General features: G+C 35.7%; 1 protein-coding gene across 1 annotated transcript; it reads left to right on the top strand.

The window, feature by feature from the left end:
- The first annotated feature begins 321 nt into the window (after window positions 1–321).
- On the top strand, window positions 322–16,566 carry LOC125238882. The gene is made up of 5 exons (XM_048146357.1): window positions 322–348; window positions 5,084–5,366; window positions 14,211–14,369; window positions 14,834–14,926; window positions 15,440–16,566. The coding sequence occupies exons 1-5, from the start codon at window positions 322–324 to the stop codon at window positions 15,610–15,612; spliced, it is 735 nt and encodes a 244-aa protein (XP_048002314.1). The 3' UTR covers window positions 15,613–16,566.
- Window positions 16,567–16,785: the final 219 nt, after the last annotated feature.

Below are 16,785 nucleotides of genomic sequence, written 5' to 3'. Positions count from 1 at the left end.
GTGTATTGAAAACTTTATTTTCAGCACAGATGGTGCTTTCTGCCCGCACTATAGTGCGCAAAGCGGTTTATTTCTTATCAGGTCGAAACTTCAGAGGGCCATCTGTACTGAAAAATGTCGCACGATACACGTGCGAATAGGAAAATCGTAACTCGTGTCGATTTAAAACACGCCACTCGTTTCGAACTCCCTGTTTTCCGCACTTGTATAGTAAAGTACTTTATCAATTGATCAGTCCATGAAAGCTCTGTCTGTTATCTAGACTACAATCTATTCTATTATCTGAAGTGCAGGTTCATTCCGAAACCTTTCAGTGTCAGCATGTCCGCCGCGAAGGACGCTGATGGGGTGAGTTATATTCTACTTATTTAAAAAAATAAAAAAGCCTTTATTATATCAGAATGTATAGACTTGCAAAAGAGAAATATTTTACTTATTTATTTTGTATTTCCATATTTGAAACTATTGGATTGTGCGTTCCATTGCTAGATAATAGTTATTTGTTTTACAAGGGGGCAAAGTTGTTGTTTAACCGCACGTGCCAATATTGGTACCCGAGCAAGCGAAAGATTCCAATATTGAACCGCGTTCAAAAAGTGGAAACTTTAGCATTGCGAGGGTTTCAAGTCACGAAAGTTAAACAAACTTTGCCACCGAGTGAAACACAACATTTTTCACCACACCAACACGAACAAAATATTGACTAAGTATAAAACATCAAACTAAATCAAATCCATCAATCTATTAAATATTTATGATTGAAAATCATTATTTAAAGGTAAATTCTACCAGCCAGCTTTTAAGACATCAAGTTAAAATTTGTATGAAATTACTTTGCACTCTTGTGGATAAAATGCATTTTTGCTATCTGTTTTCGAATAGCAAAGTAAGCCTTTACCAGTTGGTGTGGTGAAAAGACGATTTCCATACCAACTGGTGCAAAGCTCTCTAGATATTTCAAAACTGAATGACAAAGTTTCATTTTATCCACAAGAGTGCAAAGTAATTTCATACGGTAGAATTGGTGGAAACCTTTTTCGAATTTCAATTTGGTAATAAAATGATCAGCGTGTCCATTAAGTTCCATTAGTATTCAGTTTCAGTACACGACACTGAGCAATTCATCGAAACTATTGGATACAGTGTGCAACAAGCCTTCATCATAGCCCTTATCGCCTTGACGATAGAGTATAGCAATATCTGCGCTGCGGACTGTATCTACTGAACAGTAGGGAACTCCGTGCTATGTACTAGAACAGTTTGTAGAGTGCTTCTTCCAAAATATAAAAAAAATAAGGAAGGCAGGCCAATATTGTGATATTCTTATTAAAGATGTAATTATATATTTACTCTGTGAACTCTGTGAATTGAACTTACGCTCTTAGAATTTCAACCCACGTTTCATCGAATCATTCTATGGAATAAGATTAGTCATTTTAAGTCTTTGCCTAGGTGTAACTTTCAATTTCAACTGTCAATAAAACATGAAAGTCCCATCAAGGCGAAAATGATGAAGTACTTTTGATTAAGTAAGTTCAATTATAAAGCGGATAAGTTTTGAAATTCAAACCTTATCCGCTTTATAATTAGTAAACATTTACCTATTATTATATTTTGGTCAAAGAACACAGTATCAAATGTCATATTATATGAGAATGGGATACAAATGATACAATACAAAACTGTCGTCCTTATTCGAACTTCAAAATACCGCAAAAGCAACACTTGTTTGAAGAAGGCTGGTGCCTAAATGCGAATTAAAAGTTATAATATAACCCTTATCTTTTATGAACACCTTTATTCTCTTCACACATAATAATTCAATCCTTATGACATAATAAGTCTGTGAAAACCCCCGACCCGTCCCACGCGAGTACATAACCAGCACATAGGCAGTACATAGCGGCGTCGATCGATACTGGCCAACTGTCTCGCTCTAACATCTCTCGTCTCTGTCTAGAAGGCTTTGACGCAAATACTCTTTATATACAGCCAAGGTTTTAAATATAGACGCGGACAATGTGCCATAATTATGTGTACACGACTTTATTCCTTATGCGGTAAGGTTGGGAATACATATTTCTGGCACTTTGTTCGTATGTATATTTAAAACCCGGACTGTACCATCTGTTTAGTTATTGTAGTCACCCGTATTGTAAGAGAATAAAGTATATTTGTGATCAATTTAGTAATAGGTATTATGAATGCTTAGGTAGTCGAAATAGGTAGGATTTTTGGTCTTTGTCACAATCAGAAGATAGCGAAAGATACCTAACAGTTGACGATCACTTAATTTAATGTTTAAGTTAAGTACACACCAGACTGATGGCGTTTATGGGCCATTTTTTTTAAACCCCACTTTTTTGTAACACGGGTATTTTTACGCGATTCATACTCAGAATCGAGAGCTCTTTCGATCCTGATAGGATAAAAGAAAGTCCCAAGATCTCCATACATTTTTTCGAACCTTCCATTCCGTCACCGCCATACAAAATGTATGAAAAAATGGTAACGGAATGGGAAAAAACCTTGGGACACTTCTTTTCTCCTATTAGGATTGAAAGAGCTCGCGATTCTAAATGGAAAACACATAAAAAATTCCAAATCCAAAAAAAAGTGGGGTGGACAACTTTGAAAAAAATGGCCCTTATCATCAACTCGTCTAATGCTACAGAATTTGACCTTGAACCTTAGCAATAAATTTGCTAAGAATAATACCGAGAACTCTCGATTAAAACATTCTAACTTATCTTCGGTGCACCACTACTCGTATTCCAACCCGTATCGCTTGTTCACAATCGCTAGAACTTTACCAATTTCTCTCGCTCGAATATATATCTGAAGTTTCTCTGCTTATCGGCAGCCATTTTCAAGTTGAGTACACTCACAGGCAATTTAAAATATGGCGTTGGGAAATAATTGATTTTTCTAAAAGCGAGGAAAGTTTAATGCGAAATATCAAGACTACAAACGTTTGGCAACTGGGTTGGCTTAGTGGATAGTGGCCCTGCCTACTAAGCCGATGGCCCTAGAATAATCGAATCCTAGATGTTTTGTATGTATAATGTAAGTACTTAACATTTAAATACAGTTGTAGTGCGAAAAGATTTGCCTTCGTATTGTTACGGAAACGTACGAACGTGTCATGCTATTTCAGTCAGTCTCAGTACAAGATGTACTGACATTGACTGAACTAGCATGACAAATACGAACGTTTCCGAAGGAAACCCTTTTCGCACTAGGTACCTCTGTAATGAGTACCGCGATATGTGTTGCGGACCAATCATGACTTCCATAAATAACCCAAACGAAACTCCATCGATGATAAGCAAAACAATATTCGTTAAAAGTATACCTATTTATAACCTAACCACAAAATTAAAATTTTGAAAAAACCCCCGACTGATTTTTATGAAACATGGCTAAGAACACTCCCGACTAATTCAGCTTTCAAACAAAAAAAAAGAACTAAATCTAAATCGGTTCATCCGTTCGGGAGCTACGATGCCACAGACAGACACGTCAAACTTATAACACCCGTTTTTGCGTCGGGGGTTAAATAGTTATTTGTTATACATGGGGGCAAAGTTGTATTTTAACGCCGAGTGTGGAATTGAAAAACGAGCAAGTGAAAGGATTCTATAGTTTTTCAATACACGAGAAGTAAAATACATTTGCACCCGTGTGTAACACAAAACTTTTCCCCTCACTATAGCGAGAAAACTACAATGCAAAAAATGCGTTTATCACTGCTTCCAGTAGTTCCACAGGTGGTAAACCGTCTTCATTACTAGATTCACCTACTTTTATAAATTTTAAAGTAGTTAATTTGACTATATTCAAGGTCAAATTACTTTACCCACTAGTGAATAAAATGCGTTTTTACTCGCTGGCATTAAAGGATAAAACACGTATTTCCGAGCTAGTGGGGGGAAAAATAAATTTTAATATGAATTACAAAAACTTTGCAAACTACGATTGAGAAAAGCTTTTAAGATTTGTTTATTAAGTCCTAGTCAATTCCAACATCTCCAACTCGGATAAGGTAAACGACAGATAAAAATTAATCTGCAAAAGTCGGTCTTCTTAAACACGCCTCTGTGGGTCCAAGATGGCGGATAAGCTTTAATCTCGCCTTTGAGCTGACTTTGGCGAGATGTACGAGTATTATGCCAATGCCCGAGGCAAAGAATTTCTTGGGAAAATATTTTTATGATTTTCTTTTGTGCACGTTTGACCTACCGTTTTTATTTTCTTTCAAGATTTTTAAGGTACAATAATTTAATACGATTTAACACACAGCTAAATGGATCCTGTACTTTCCTATTTTATTTTTGGAATCGATCTCCCTAATATACACTAAATTAATATTTCGTTTTAATTAATAATAAATCTTGCTAACTAAATAGCAATAAAAATAAATGATTTAATTTTTTCCTTAATTTTTGTACAAAGTGTTTGAGAACTGGGCGCCGATTTTTGAGTCTCACTTTCACTAAAATACCGGTTGAAAACGGTGAATTACCTATTATTTTCAGTGACAATTTTCTGAATTCGAACGCCGTGAGACTCAAAAATCGGCCCCCTGCTGATAAAATGTAAGCTTCTGAATCTTCTGACTTAGGCATGCCACAGACAGTCTTAAAAATTCATAATCTTAAAAAAGATTTGTATGAAATCTGCAGTTCAATATGAAAATTCTGTCAATTTGAACTGACATGTTACATACAAATCATTTTTAAAATTATGAATTTTTAAGACTGTCTGTGGCGTGCCTTATTGTTAGCATAGCCTCAACGCAAATGACTTTTATGTAAATAGTGTTGACTTTTTAATCTTAGTTTTTATTTTTAATTTATATATTTATAAATGTTTGCGGGCTCTACGTAAATTGAAAAGGCAAAACTTTTAAATGTTAGTGCAGAATAAACTTCTTTTAACGTCTCTCTAGTCTTCTTTTAAAGGACTCTTTAGATTACATTTTTCGTGCCCAAACCAGCCATCATATTCAAATCACGTCTCACCAACCACATCATCCATGAAAACGGAAAACTCCAAACACCAAAACTTAAACTCTTTACAGACAAAAATGAGGATCCTTTCCACCCTCGTACTGGGCGTTTTGCTACCCCTGGCGGCGCGCGCCGACCAATCAGAGCTCGAGGTGTCCGACGGCCAGCCAATCAGCGAGCAGCTGTTTGGGGAAGGAAAGAGACAGATAGAGACGCCGGAGGTTGTTCTACAGTTGAAATATGACCGGGGGGAACTGAATAGGATATATTTGGCTCAGTTCCGCAAGAACAAAGAGCGCTGGGCGCCCTCAGTGCCGGCCACGGACAACCTGTGCGCGGACCTGTGCCACTCAGGTTTTTTTTAATTTGTTTTTTTTTTTTTTGTGGTTTCGGTTTAGTGATGTGAGAGTTTGTGTTTATGGTTTTTATTGTTTGTGGGAAATTGTTTTGGACTATGGGAACGGTAAGTTTTTGTGATGTTTTTATGTGTATGTTATATTATGTTACAGGTTTTGTTTGTAAATAAAAAAAATATTAAAAATAATTACTTCAGAGGAAACTTAAGGAAATTGTAATTAAAGTTATATTCCTAACCGAAAATAAATAACCAAAACAAATGCCAATGATTTTTTAACACTAGAAAGTACATACGAAAAAAAAATGAAACAAAGTAGAATAGGTAAGGTATTTGATTTGTCAATGAAATTACATCCTTTGTACAGTCGCGTTAGAAATCGTCTGTGCAACGGTTTCTGAAGAGCTTGTTTTATTTAATAATGGGTGATCGATTTAATTTGACTTTTATTCAATTTGATATATTTCATTTAAACCACGGGTACACGAGTATCTCGGTTTTTTTTTTTCAAGTTTTATTAGATAGGAGCGGATACAGATATCATACAAATATTTAAACGACGGAAAAATACAATAGTGTATATAAATAAATACCGACCACCTTAAGGTGCCCTCGGAACTTCACCGAAGAATAATTAAATAAGAAGTTAATTCAATTAACATACTTTAAATAATTACTTACTATAATAGCGTTATTAAAAAAAGATTTATACTCTTGAATTAGCTAATAATCGTTTGTCTTTGTCTATTTCATTTCATACTAAATTTTTATTATCTGCAATATAATATAAAACTAGTTGGAGGACTCAAGTAGCCGAGATAAGCCGTAAGGTTACTGGTTCTCTTCATGCGCTAAACAAACTGAAACACTTCTTACCTGTAAGAACCAAGATATTATTAGTGCAAACATTAATTTTACCTATTATCGATTACGGTGATGTGTGTTACCCGGATTTGAATGAGGAGCTCCTGAACAAGTTAGACCGCTTACTAAATAACTGCATTCGTTTTATCTTCTGCCTCCGTAAATACGACCATATCTCGTCTTTCCGCTCTAAACTTGGTTGGTTTCCTATACGTATACGTCGCAATATTCGCATGCTTTGTACCCTTTTCTCTGTTATTAATGATCCTCAGTCTCCTGTCTATCTTAAATCTTTCTTCCAGTACTATGGTATCTCTCGTGTTCGTCAACTTCGCTCTTCTGGCAATCTCTCTCTGTCTATACCATCCCACCGTACTGGCTACATGTCCAATTCCTTTTCTGTTCAAGCTGCGCGTCTGTGGAATAGTCTCCCTGTCAAAATTAGACAGTCTCCGAATAGGTTTACTTTTAAAAAATCCCTCAACACATTTTTTGCTAGCAATTCAGATAATTCGTAGTATGTCTGTTTTGTACACCTCATCGGATTGTATGTATTATATATACTTATATGTATGTAATTTTATGTATTAGTATTAATATCATGTATATGTGTATGTTTATTCCTCTGTATTATTTTTTGTTGCATGCATTGTGTCCTTAAAAGTAGGTACCTAATATAGTTCTTTTGTTTTTGTAATTTTGCACCGCCTACAACTTCTCTGCTTTGCCTAAAGGTTGACTGGTAGAGAATGCCTTATGGCATTAAGTTCGCCTATTGTACATTGTGTTTCTTTGTTCAATAAAGATTAAATAAATAAATAAATATACCACTAGTACAAATACAATACAATATAAATTAACAATTTCAATATAAGCTAAAAAATACCATGTTATAATAAAACTATTTTATTATATAGGAATTTGGGAGAAAGGGGTAAAACACAATTTAACTAATCTGGCAGGCAAGCATGGTCGCGCGATAAATGATAGAACACAGCACCAAACAAAAACAAAAATAATTCAATTTAAACCTCCTCAAAAAAAGCCTTAGACATGTCATTAAAAATAAATAACGTCGAAATTGAGGAAGTTACTGAATTTAACTTACCTCACAGAGAACCTCCTATAGAGTGGCAGTCTTGTATATTTGGTTCGCGATACGAGTCACCAGTGTTTGGGGTGCGAGGAGCGGGCGGGGAATGTGTTAAGCGCGCTGTGATTGGCCGTTTCAAGGACGGCGGGCAGTCGCGCCAGATGAAAAGGGACAGAAGTATGACTGTCCCTCTACTGACGCGTAAGTGGCCAATGTAAGTTGACCTATGCCGGCTCTGAATAAATTATAAATATGACTTATTTGTGGAATGTAATGCCGTCTGTTTTTAAATTTGAGCTTCTTGTTACCTTTCCACACCATTTCACACTACAGGTGGACATCTTTAAGGCATCAAAATACCCTTTTCCAATTTTTTTGTGCGAAAAACACGCGCTGCTTTCGGGTCTGTTACTTGGTCGATACTGATCGGGCACGGCGAGCGCCCGCGCTTATATCAGTGCAAATACTAGGAAGGCTGACCACCGCGAGTCGTCTTGTAATAGATGTCTATAGGGGTTGGTCTGTGACTTACCTACTCGGAATAAAAATTGACAGCAGTTTGAACTGGAAAGCCCACGTTAAAAACATAAAAACGAAATTATCCCGTTTTATCTACGCTCTAGGCATTTTGAAAGCAAACACTAATTTCAAAACAGCTTTGTCAGCATACTATGCTTACGCTAATTCATGGTTTAGTTATGGTATTATACTCTGGGGTGCAAGCACGGATGCGCACCAGCTCTTTCTCCTTCAAAAAAAATGTATACGTATATTGACGAATACACAAATACCTAACAGCAGCCGTGAGCATTTTGCACGACACAACATACTTACTTTCCCGAGTATCTACATATTGGAGGCGGCAATGTTTGTTAGAAATAACCCAAACCTATTTAAATTACAAAAAATCACATCGAATAGACGTAATCATATTAAAGCTTCTCGAGGCTGAGGCGTAGGGTTAGAGCCGGCGTAGCTTTATTTGACGTTCATATGCGCATTGTAATATGCCTACTTGAAAAATAAATATTTCATTTTCATTTTTTTCATTTTTCATTAAAAATCAGTATGTCCTGCCAATCTCGAAGTTAGCAATGTACAGAAATGGACCTTATTATCAATGCGTTATCATAGCGAATAAATTACCCGAAATAATGAAACAGGAAAATAGTAACAAAATATTTATAAAAGTAAGTTAAAAAGATTGTTGATTAATAAGACTTATTATACAATAGACGAATTTTTGAATGATGACGATTTGTTAGAATGAAATTGGTAAATATTTTAATTCGATCTTTAATTGTTTCAATTTTATTAGGTTAATATTGTTGGAATGAGCATGCGACTTATTATGTATAAATAGGAATATTAAGAAATTACATTGCATTGTTTACCTACTGATTCACTTAATTTACATAATTTACGTTTTTTGACATACCTACCTATGTTGCTTTAACGCATTTAATAAATTTTGTTGAAATTGGAAGTACTATCGATAACGCTGTTAAAATATAAGTAACTGTCTATTAATAATCCCTATTATGGGTGTTGCTGTTGTACCAGTGTACCCTCTTACTTATCAACATTTTGTGCCCTGACAGGGTGTCATGTACTGACTACCTATAATTATTAACATCTTTTGTAATGAACATGACGTGTAATGTTAAATAAATAAATGAAATAAATAAATGAAACCATTTGTAAGTGCAATGGACGGCCCGATGTTTTATCGTTTATCGCGCGACCATGCTGTCGGTGCAGGGCCGTACGTTTTTTTATGAATAAGGGGTTAATTGAATAATATAAACCACCCTAGCGTCGGCCTGCGACTAATTTAAGTTATCATCATTATCGTATAAACTTGGTGATGAAATTAATAAGTATAATTTTCATTAGAATTTTATATTTAAAAAGTATAATTTTTTTATTTTTTTTATGGTTCAAGCTTTTGTGCAATATTTATTATATTTTTAATTCATGTTTATGATGGGTCTAAAATATCTGAAAAAAAGGTACTGACCTAAACAGATGCAAAAATAAAAACTTATTAAGACATCTCAAACTGATAGTTATTAACAATTATACAACTTAAAGGTAGTAGGTATTTATTACTAATTAAGACCTACAAACTTCGGTGAAATATGTATTATTAATCTTTATTTAAATACTAACAAACAGTATTGTTAAATTATAAACTAGAAATAGAAGTAAATAACATAAATTGAATTTAACTTCAATAAAAAACTTCGCCCAAGACGCTGGCACGCGGGCACGGGCAGTGTGCTCAGAAGCCTAGCCGCATTGCCACGTTGGATGGATGGCAAATTGGCAATGCTAATGCGTTCAGCAAAATACTGGCCAGGGGACCGATTTTTGAATTTCGGATGCACGAATCCGCCGTTCGAAAGTCTGTGGAAAACGACGGAATGCTATTTTTGAAAAAGGACGGCTAGTAATTTTAAATCTAGTCGTAATAACCACTCGTTTTCGATTCTGTTAGTAGAATTTAAATCGCTAGTAGTGGAGATATTATTGAACGAAGTTCACGAAATCGAATGGTCGACATTCAAAAATCGACTCCCAGCTCCCAGCCCCCTGGTCACCTGTGACATCAATTAGGCGCACCGCTAAATCTTGATATATTCGACCGACGCGCGCTGGGCAACCACGGCCACGGCGAATATTGGAATAAAAAGACTATCCATGCTTGCTTAGGTACCTTTTATAAACTCAAATATATTGAATATAACCATTTGATTTGTTTCCTATAGGGAATCAAATGATATATTTTTTTATTTTATTTTATTTATTATCCACACTTACAACTATTTTTACAGGCTAACCTAATACAATAGTGTAACTATTAATAACTATTATCTAAAGTATTTCATTACGTCTAAATGATATTATATCTAATGCTAATTTCGTAAATTCATTCAGAGAACATGAGAACAGGTCAATATGTTCCGCTATTATGTTGAGGGTCCGCACAGCGCGCGTCAGCGGCGCCCGGGCGACCAGGTTGGTGCGCCCGCGCGGCTCGGCCAGCAGGCGCGGCCGCCGCCGGCGCCACACGTACCTGTCGGGTACATACACACTCACGTACCTCAACACCTCACTGTTGTACACTATACCTCTGAGTAATTTAAAAATATATGTCCCGAGACATAACTCCCTGCGCACCCACAGTTCGTTGTACCCCACCATACCCAGCACGAATAAAGTCGGATACATTAAGGGGTAGAAAGGGTATACGCCATATTTCCGCAAGTATAAAAACCGGATAAACTTGTTCTGGATACGCTCCACCATTAAGTGATATTTTGTTTCATGGGGAGCCCAGATCACGGCATTACATTCAAGGCTGCTGCGGACAAGTGCATTGTATAAGGCGATAATAGCGCCAACATTTGCAAAACCTTGAGACCGCCGAAGCACAAAGCCTAGCATTCTAAAGGCTTTTTTACAGATATTGACGATATGATCCCTAAACCTCAGATCCGATGTGAATTTAACACCCAAGTCTTTAACTTCAGTGACTCTATTTAAAGATTCTGAGTTAATTTGGTAGTTATAGAGGATGGGGTTCAACGCTCGAGTGAAAGTTACCGTCACGCATTTGGTTGTATTGAAAAACAATTTATTTTTTATACTCCACGCAACTAGCCTATCTATGTCGCTCTGTAATTTGGCACAATCGTCTTCATTTTTATTGGTAAATATATTTTCAAGTCATCAGCGAAAAGCAGGCAGGCCGAATTTGTGATAACCTGAGGCAAGTCGTTGATCATTACTAAAAATTCCAACGGACCAAGATTACTTCCCTGACTCACGCCAGATCTCACAAAATAAGACTCAGACCTGCATCCTTCGTATTCTACATACTGTAACCTATCACTCATGTAACTCGCGAAAAATTATAAACTAAATATAGTTAATTAGTTATCATTACCAATATATACGACTATTACGAGTTGGACCAGTGATAAATAATGCAAATTGAAACTAAAAGTAATTAGGTACTTAAGTACATTTCTTAGCATTTGCGACAAAGAAATAAATTTTCCGTTTTTAAAGTTGAATCATCAAGATCTCGTCCGCGGCGCTTGCGGCTCTCTTTACTCTCTTAATGTCAAAAGTAAACGTCCCGGAGATATTGATTGCATTTCTTGGCGAATATCTTCCTTTGATTTGGCTGTGAATGCCGGATTATACACTTTACTATTTAAAAAACCTCACAAAAAGAATGTCGGAGTTGTCTCCGGTGAGGCAAAGCACGATTATAAGATATACGATAAAAGAACAGTTCTCAAAAACTATTTACGTAGCCACGTCAGCAAACTTTAATTGATCCATTTTTTTTTATCAAGCAGAAACGTCTGCGAGCGATATTACATATTTTTAAATTAAGCCCCATTTAGATGGTACGAGTTTCTCGCCCGTTTTGGTCGAGAAACTCGTATGACATTATCGTATGCGATAATCGCCTGGCGATTATCGTACGAAAACGTTTACATTCGTGCGAGGAATAAAAACTCGCATACGAGTATCGTATACGATACTCGCCAGGCGATTATCGCCAGGCTAAATAGTTTAGACGGAGAGTTGAATTTTCAGGAGATATTTCCATATCATTTCTCGACTCGTCTAAACCGGTTCTCGTATGACATTTCTTCTCGAATGTGCGATTATCGCACGAATCGGAGCGAACCGATTTTCATGCGAGTTTTGCCTGTCAACTTGCGTGCTTAGTTGCTAATTAATTAATTATAAACACACGTATTATATACTTTTTTATAATATTGGATATAATTTCCTTTGGATTTATTTGAATTTAAGTTCTATAGTACCCAATAATATTAAAAACACTATAAATTATTTATGACGGTCTAAATAATAATTATATAATAGGGAAAATAATGAATTCGACCGTAGCGTTAGCTAGCTAATAAAATCTTGGTTGCGATTAGGTTTAGGATATTATTGAACATTTTTTTATACTACGTCGGTGGCAAACAAGCATACGGTCCGCCTGATGGAAAGCAGTCACCGTAACCTATGAACGCCTGTAACTCAAGGAGAAGGAGTGTCACATGCGCGTTGCCTGCCCATTAGAAACCTGTACACTCCCCTTTGCTGTGTTAAGTAAGGAGTGTACAAGTTCTAAGGAGAGTTCGGGTTGCCGACGACTCAAAGGACAATAGACGGAACAAATTAGTTCCGTAGGTCCTTCGGTCATCAGCACACCGCACCCTCGTTGAGCTCTGGCAGCCTTACTCACCGGCAGGAACACAACACTATGAGCAGGATCTAGTGCATATACATAGAATATAGATAAGATTTTATTTTAAATGTTAGCATGATACCCATATAGGGTAAAATGCCAGTAAACATTAACTCTATAATATTGATAATGGTTTTAGCAGTTACTGAGAGGTAGCTATAAATATAAAAATACCCTGTTTACATGATTTACATGATTTCTGTTTCTAAGTATAGATAATTCATTTCGACTGAGTAGCGTACAAACTCGTATACGATTCTCGCATACGTGTTTAGTTTACACGGAGACATAGAAACATCAAAGGCGAGGCGATTATCGCCTCCTCCCGTGCGATATCGTACGCATAGTTTACATGATACGATATTTTTTCTCGTACTTCGATAATCGTACGTTCGAGGCGAGAAACTCGTACCATCTAAATGGGGCTTTAAAGGAAAAATTCACACCTCCGGCAGGACTCGAACCTGCGACCTCTGGCCTTGCCGAGAGGTTCGAGTCCTGCCGGAGGTGTGAATTTTTCCATTTTTCCTTTAATTTAAAAAATATGATCCTATTTTGTTACCAACATTTAGTAATATAAGTAGACTTTCGAAGTCGATAATTGTTATTGTTAAGCAAATATAGATACTAGAGAACCACAATCACGAAATAAAACTTACTAATATCTCAATTCATCAAATAAATCTTGGTAAAAAAATAGGAATAAAAACAAATGATTTGACTTTCTCCTTAATTTTTGTACAAACTTTTTGAGAACTGCTGAAAAAGTAGGTCACCATTCCACCATAATTTAATAATTAACAAAAGAGGCCGAGACAAAAAGAGAGTTGATCACGGACCCACCCTGTAGGTACTATTCCACAGAACTTAATTTAGATAGAAGAAACAAATTCATATATTTGTATAGGGGCCGAGCGTGTCAAATTTTGTACTGAAGTTGATTCTTGCCTGTAATTTTAAATATGTCTCAGGCTCTTGATTGTTCATAATTTTTGTGTTGTTGCAATTGAATATCACGTAACGAGGCATTTTTTATGTTTTGGTTGACTTCAACTTACAAAAATTGACGCCCGAAAGCTGCAAGCTGCGAGTAAAGACGGACAACTCAGTGGATTTCACTGAGTTCATTTGACACGATAAGTAGATACGTTTGCTTGATCTATGGTATATATGACATCTGTGTACTATTCACTGCCGCCGGGTATGAATAAAATGAATCAAATGATTTATCAAGTTTAAAGAACTTATTAACCATTGTTTTAATCGAATGATACTGTAACTTATTTTAGAAGAATGTTTAGTTAAATAACTTTTGAAATTTCGTCCCAACAATACTTATTAATATAAAATAATAAATACCTAGGTTAAAATATTTATGTATTTTACAAAACATCTATGATGCTACATTGAATTATTTTAAAAAATATGTAAAATATAAAATAATAATAATAGGTAAAATAGGTAATATCCGTAAAAACAATCTCGTGGTGTCTATGTAACGATTTAGATAACCTACTTATTATATAATTCTTGATGAAAAATGAAACAACTATAGCCCTCGGACATGTGTAAGAAAACGTAATTATATCTTTCTATGTACAGGACTGGGCGGGCTTCCCTGCGGCGAGGCCTGCGCCGATATGATCCCAGTGGGTCTGAAGACCCACCTGACGGAAGAGGAGCCTCACGAGAATATAACAGATGCAGAGTACGGTGAACCACGTGTCGGCGTGTGCCCGGCGCTGTGCCAGTATGGACTGGGTTAGTACTAATAAGTAAGGCTGTGAGCTGCGATACTGCGGTAACACGTCAATACTAGTGGGCCTAAAGACACACTTGATGACCCTCACAGCATCATATGCTAATGGGGAAGCCTTGTGGCTGTGTAAAAACTATAGTGTAGAAAAAATAAATAAAATAAATAAATAAATATTATAGGACATTCTTACACAGATTATCTCATGGTAAGCTCAAGAAGGCCTGTATTGTGGGTATTCAGTCAACGATATATATTATATACAATATAATATACAAATACTTATATACATGGAAAACATCCATGACTCAAGAACAAATATCTGTGCTCATCACACAAATAAATAGAAGGTTCTTATACATAGTTACTTATCAATATACACAATACAAGTGCTAGTATCGTAAGCGATCGGTGTGAAATAATAATGTTGTTTATTTACGATGAAATGATTAAACATTTTTTGTAACAGGTAATCCGTTGTGTGCGTGCAACAGCGGGGAGCTGCCGGTCGCCTGGGACGTCGTCTGCTCGGCTTTCTGCTCCGACAAATATGAGCTTAGAGGTGAGACCCACAATTTGAGAATAGAATTAGCATTAGCCTCTTTTTAACAAATTCTTGTAACCAAGACACAATTATTAAATAACTCGGGCACACAGAGAAACCAGGATGATAATGCCATATTTGTCATAATAAAGACTTACATTACATTACATCTTATACTTAGTGTGACAAAATATATAAATGGAAAATATCGCAGTACGCCACTTTTAAGCGTAATTGTCACATTTTTGATGTAAAATGCGTAAACAAAAACAGCGGCAATATTCTGCAGATTATTTTTTTCATTTAATCTAGTTTCTAAAATTTTCTGTATTTTTTGACGGTATTATTTAAGTAATTCGAGACAAAATAGACATGCAGTCTTTAACATACACATACATACATACAATCACGCCTGTATCCCATAAAGGGGTAGGCAGAACACATGAAACTACTAAAGTTTCAGTGCCACTCTTTAACATATAAATAAAAATATTGAACTGTAAAGCTCCAGTATTTAATTGTGTTGTGCAGGTTGTCCAGCCTGCCCCAGGGACCTCACAACTCCTTCCGTCGCCGGCGGCCGCTCGGTGGCCACCGCGCTCGTGCTGTCCACCACCGACGGCTGGTCCGCGTGGTGCAACGTCCAGTGCCGGCAGGGCCACGGCGGGGCCGCTTGCAACTGTGACCGGGCGCCCTTCCAGTAACCAACTACCAGTAACAGTAACTGTAACCAGCTATAAGGATAACCGATGCCAATGATAACAATAACGCTCGGTAGCTACTGCTCTCGTGCTGTCAACTACCTACGGCTGGTCTGGGGTAACCGGCAACTAGTATCTGTAACCAGTCATAAGGCCACCGACGCCAACGTTAACCACCTAACGTATACCTCAATATGAGTAATAAATGGTTAAACACATTTTTAATAATTTTCGTTTTAACAAATATGCTTATTTTAGGTGCTTAATGAAATTATGTGCAATATTTTGTTTATTAATGTAAGTATATATTAGGTATTATATTTTTAAAAACATCAGTAAATAACACATTTTTCGTTAAATTACGTAACCAACTAAAAAAGGTGCATTGGATCGAGGACCATTACTTGTTTATTTTCTTTTTATTATTACTTATTTTGGATTATTCCCCTTTTGTTTTGTTTATTGAGATTTTTAATTGTTGACAATGTAGATAAGTATAAGAACTTAAGCAACTATATTTTTCATGATCAGTATTCGTTGACATTTAATAAGTATTTTTTAATCATATAAAAACATAATAAAGTAATAATTTAAAACTGTAATTTTAATAAATGTAATCACTAGAATAAGGCTAACGCTAAGCAACATTATATTAAATAATCGTATAAGTAATAATATCAATGAAAAAATACTGTGTGAAAGACAATATAAATTATTAAATAATAGAATAACGTAATAAAGCGTTTATTCATAATGTAACTTAGATGTTGTGTTTTAACCATTATTTTATTAAATGTTTGCTTTCATTTTGGTTTTTTTGTTTTATTTATTTATTATTTGTAATCCTACCAGTCAATTAAGACATTGAGTTGACTCCCTAAATTCTTCAATTTTAATAATTCGTAATAACGGAAACTCTTATGTAGGTACCTAGACGTCATTGTGTGTAGTCCATGTTAACGATAAAATATTGTTTTAAATATTTTGGTTATTTTTTTTAGAAATTTTTGGCATTAGAACCAATACAAATAAGTAAAATGTAGGTATGTTTCGAGTTTAGGTTGTTTTATACAAAAAGTTTCGTAATAAATACATGTTTAGAAAAAATATATGCATAATAAATATTGATGCCGATGCAACCATGCTTACCAAATTAAATGATAATACCCACTTATT

This window comes from Leguminivora glycinivorella, chromosome 24 (assembly GCF_023078275.1).
Source record: "Leguminivora glycinivorella isolate SPB_JAAS2020 chromosome 24, LegGlyc_1.1, whole genome shotgun sequence".
Lineage (NCBI taxonomy): Eukaryota > Metazoa > Arthropoda > Insecta > Lepidoptera > Tortricidae > Leguminivora > Leguminivora glycinivorella.
This window is presented reverse-complemented; position numbering and strand designations above follow the sequence as displayed.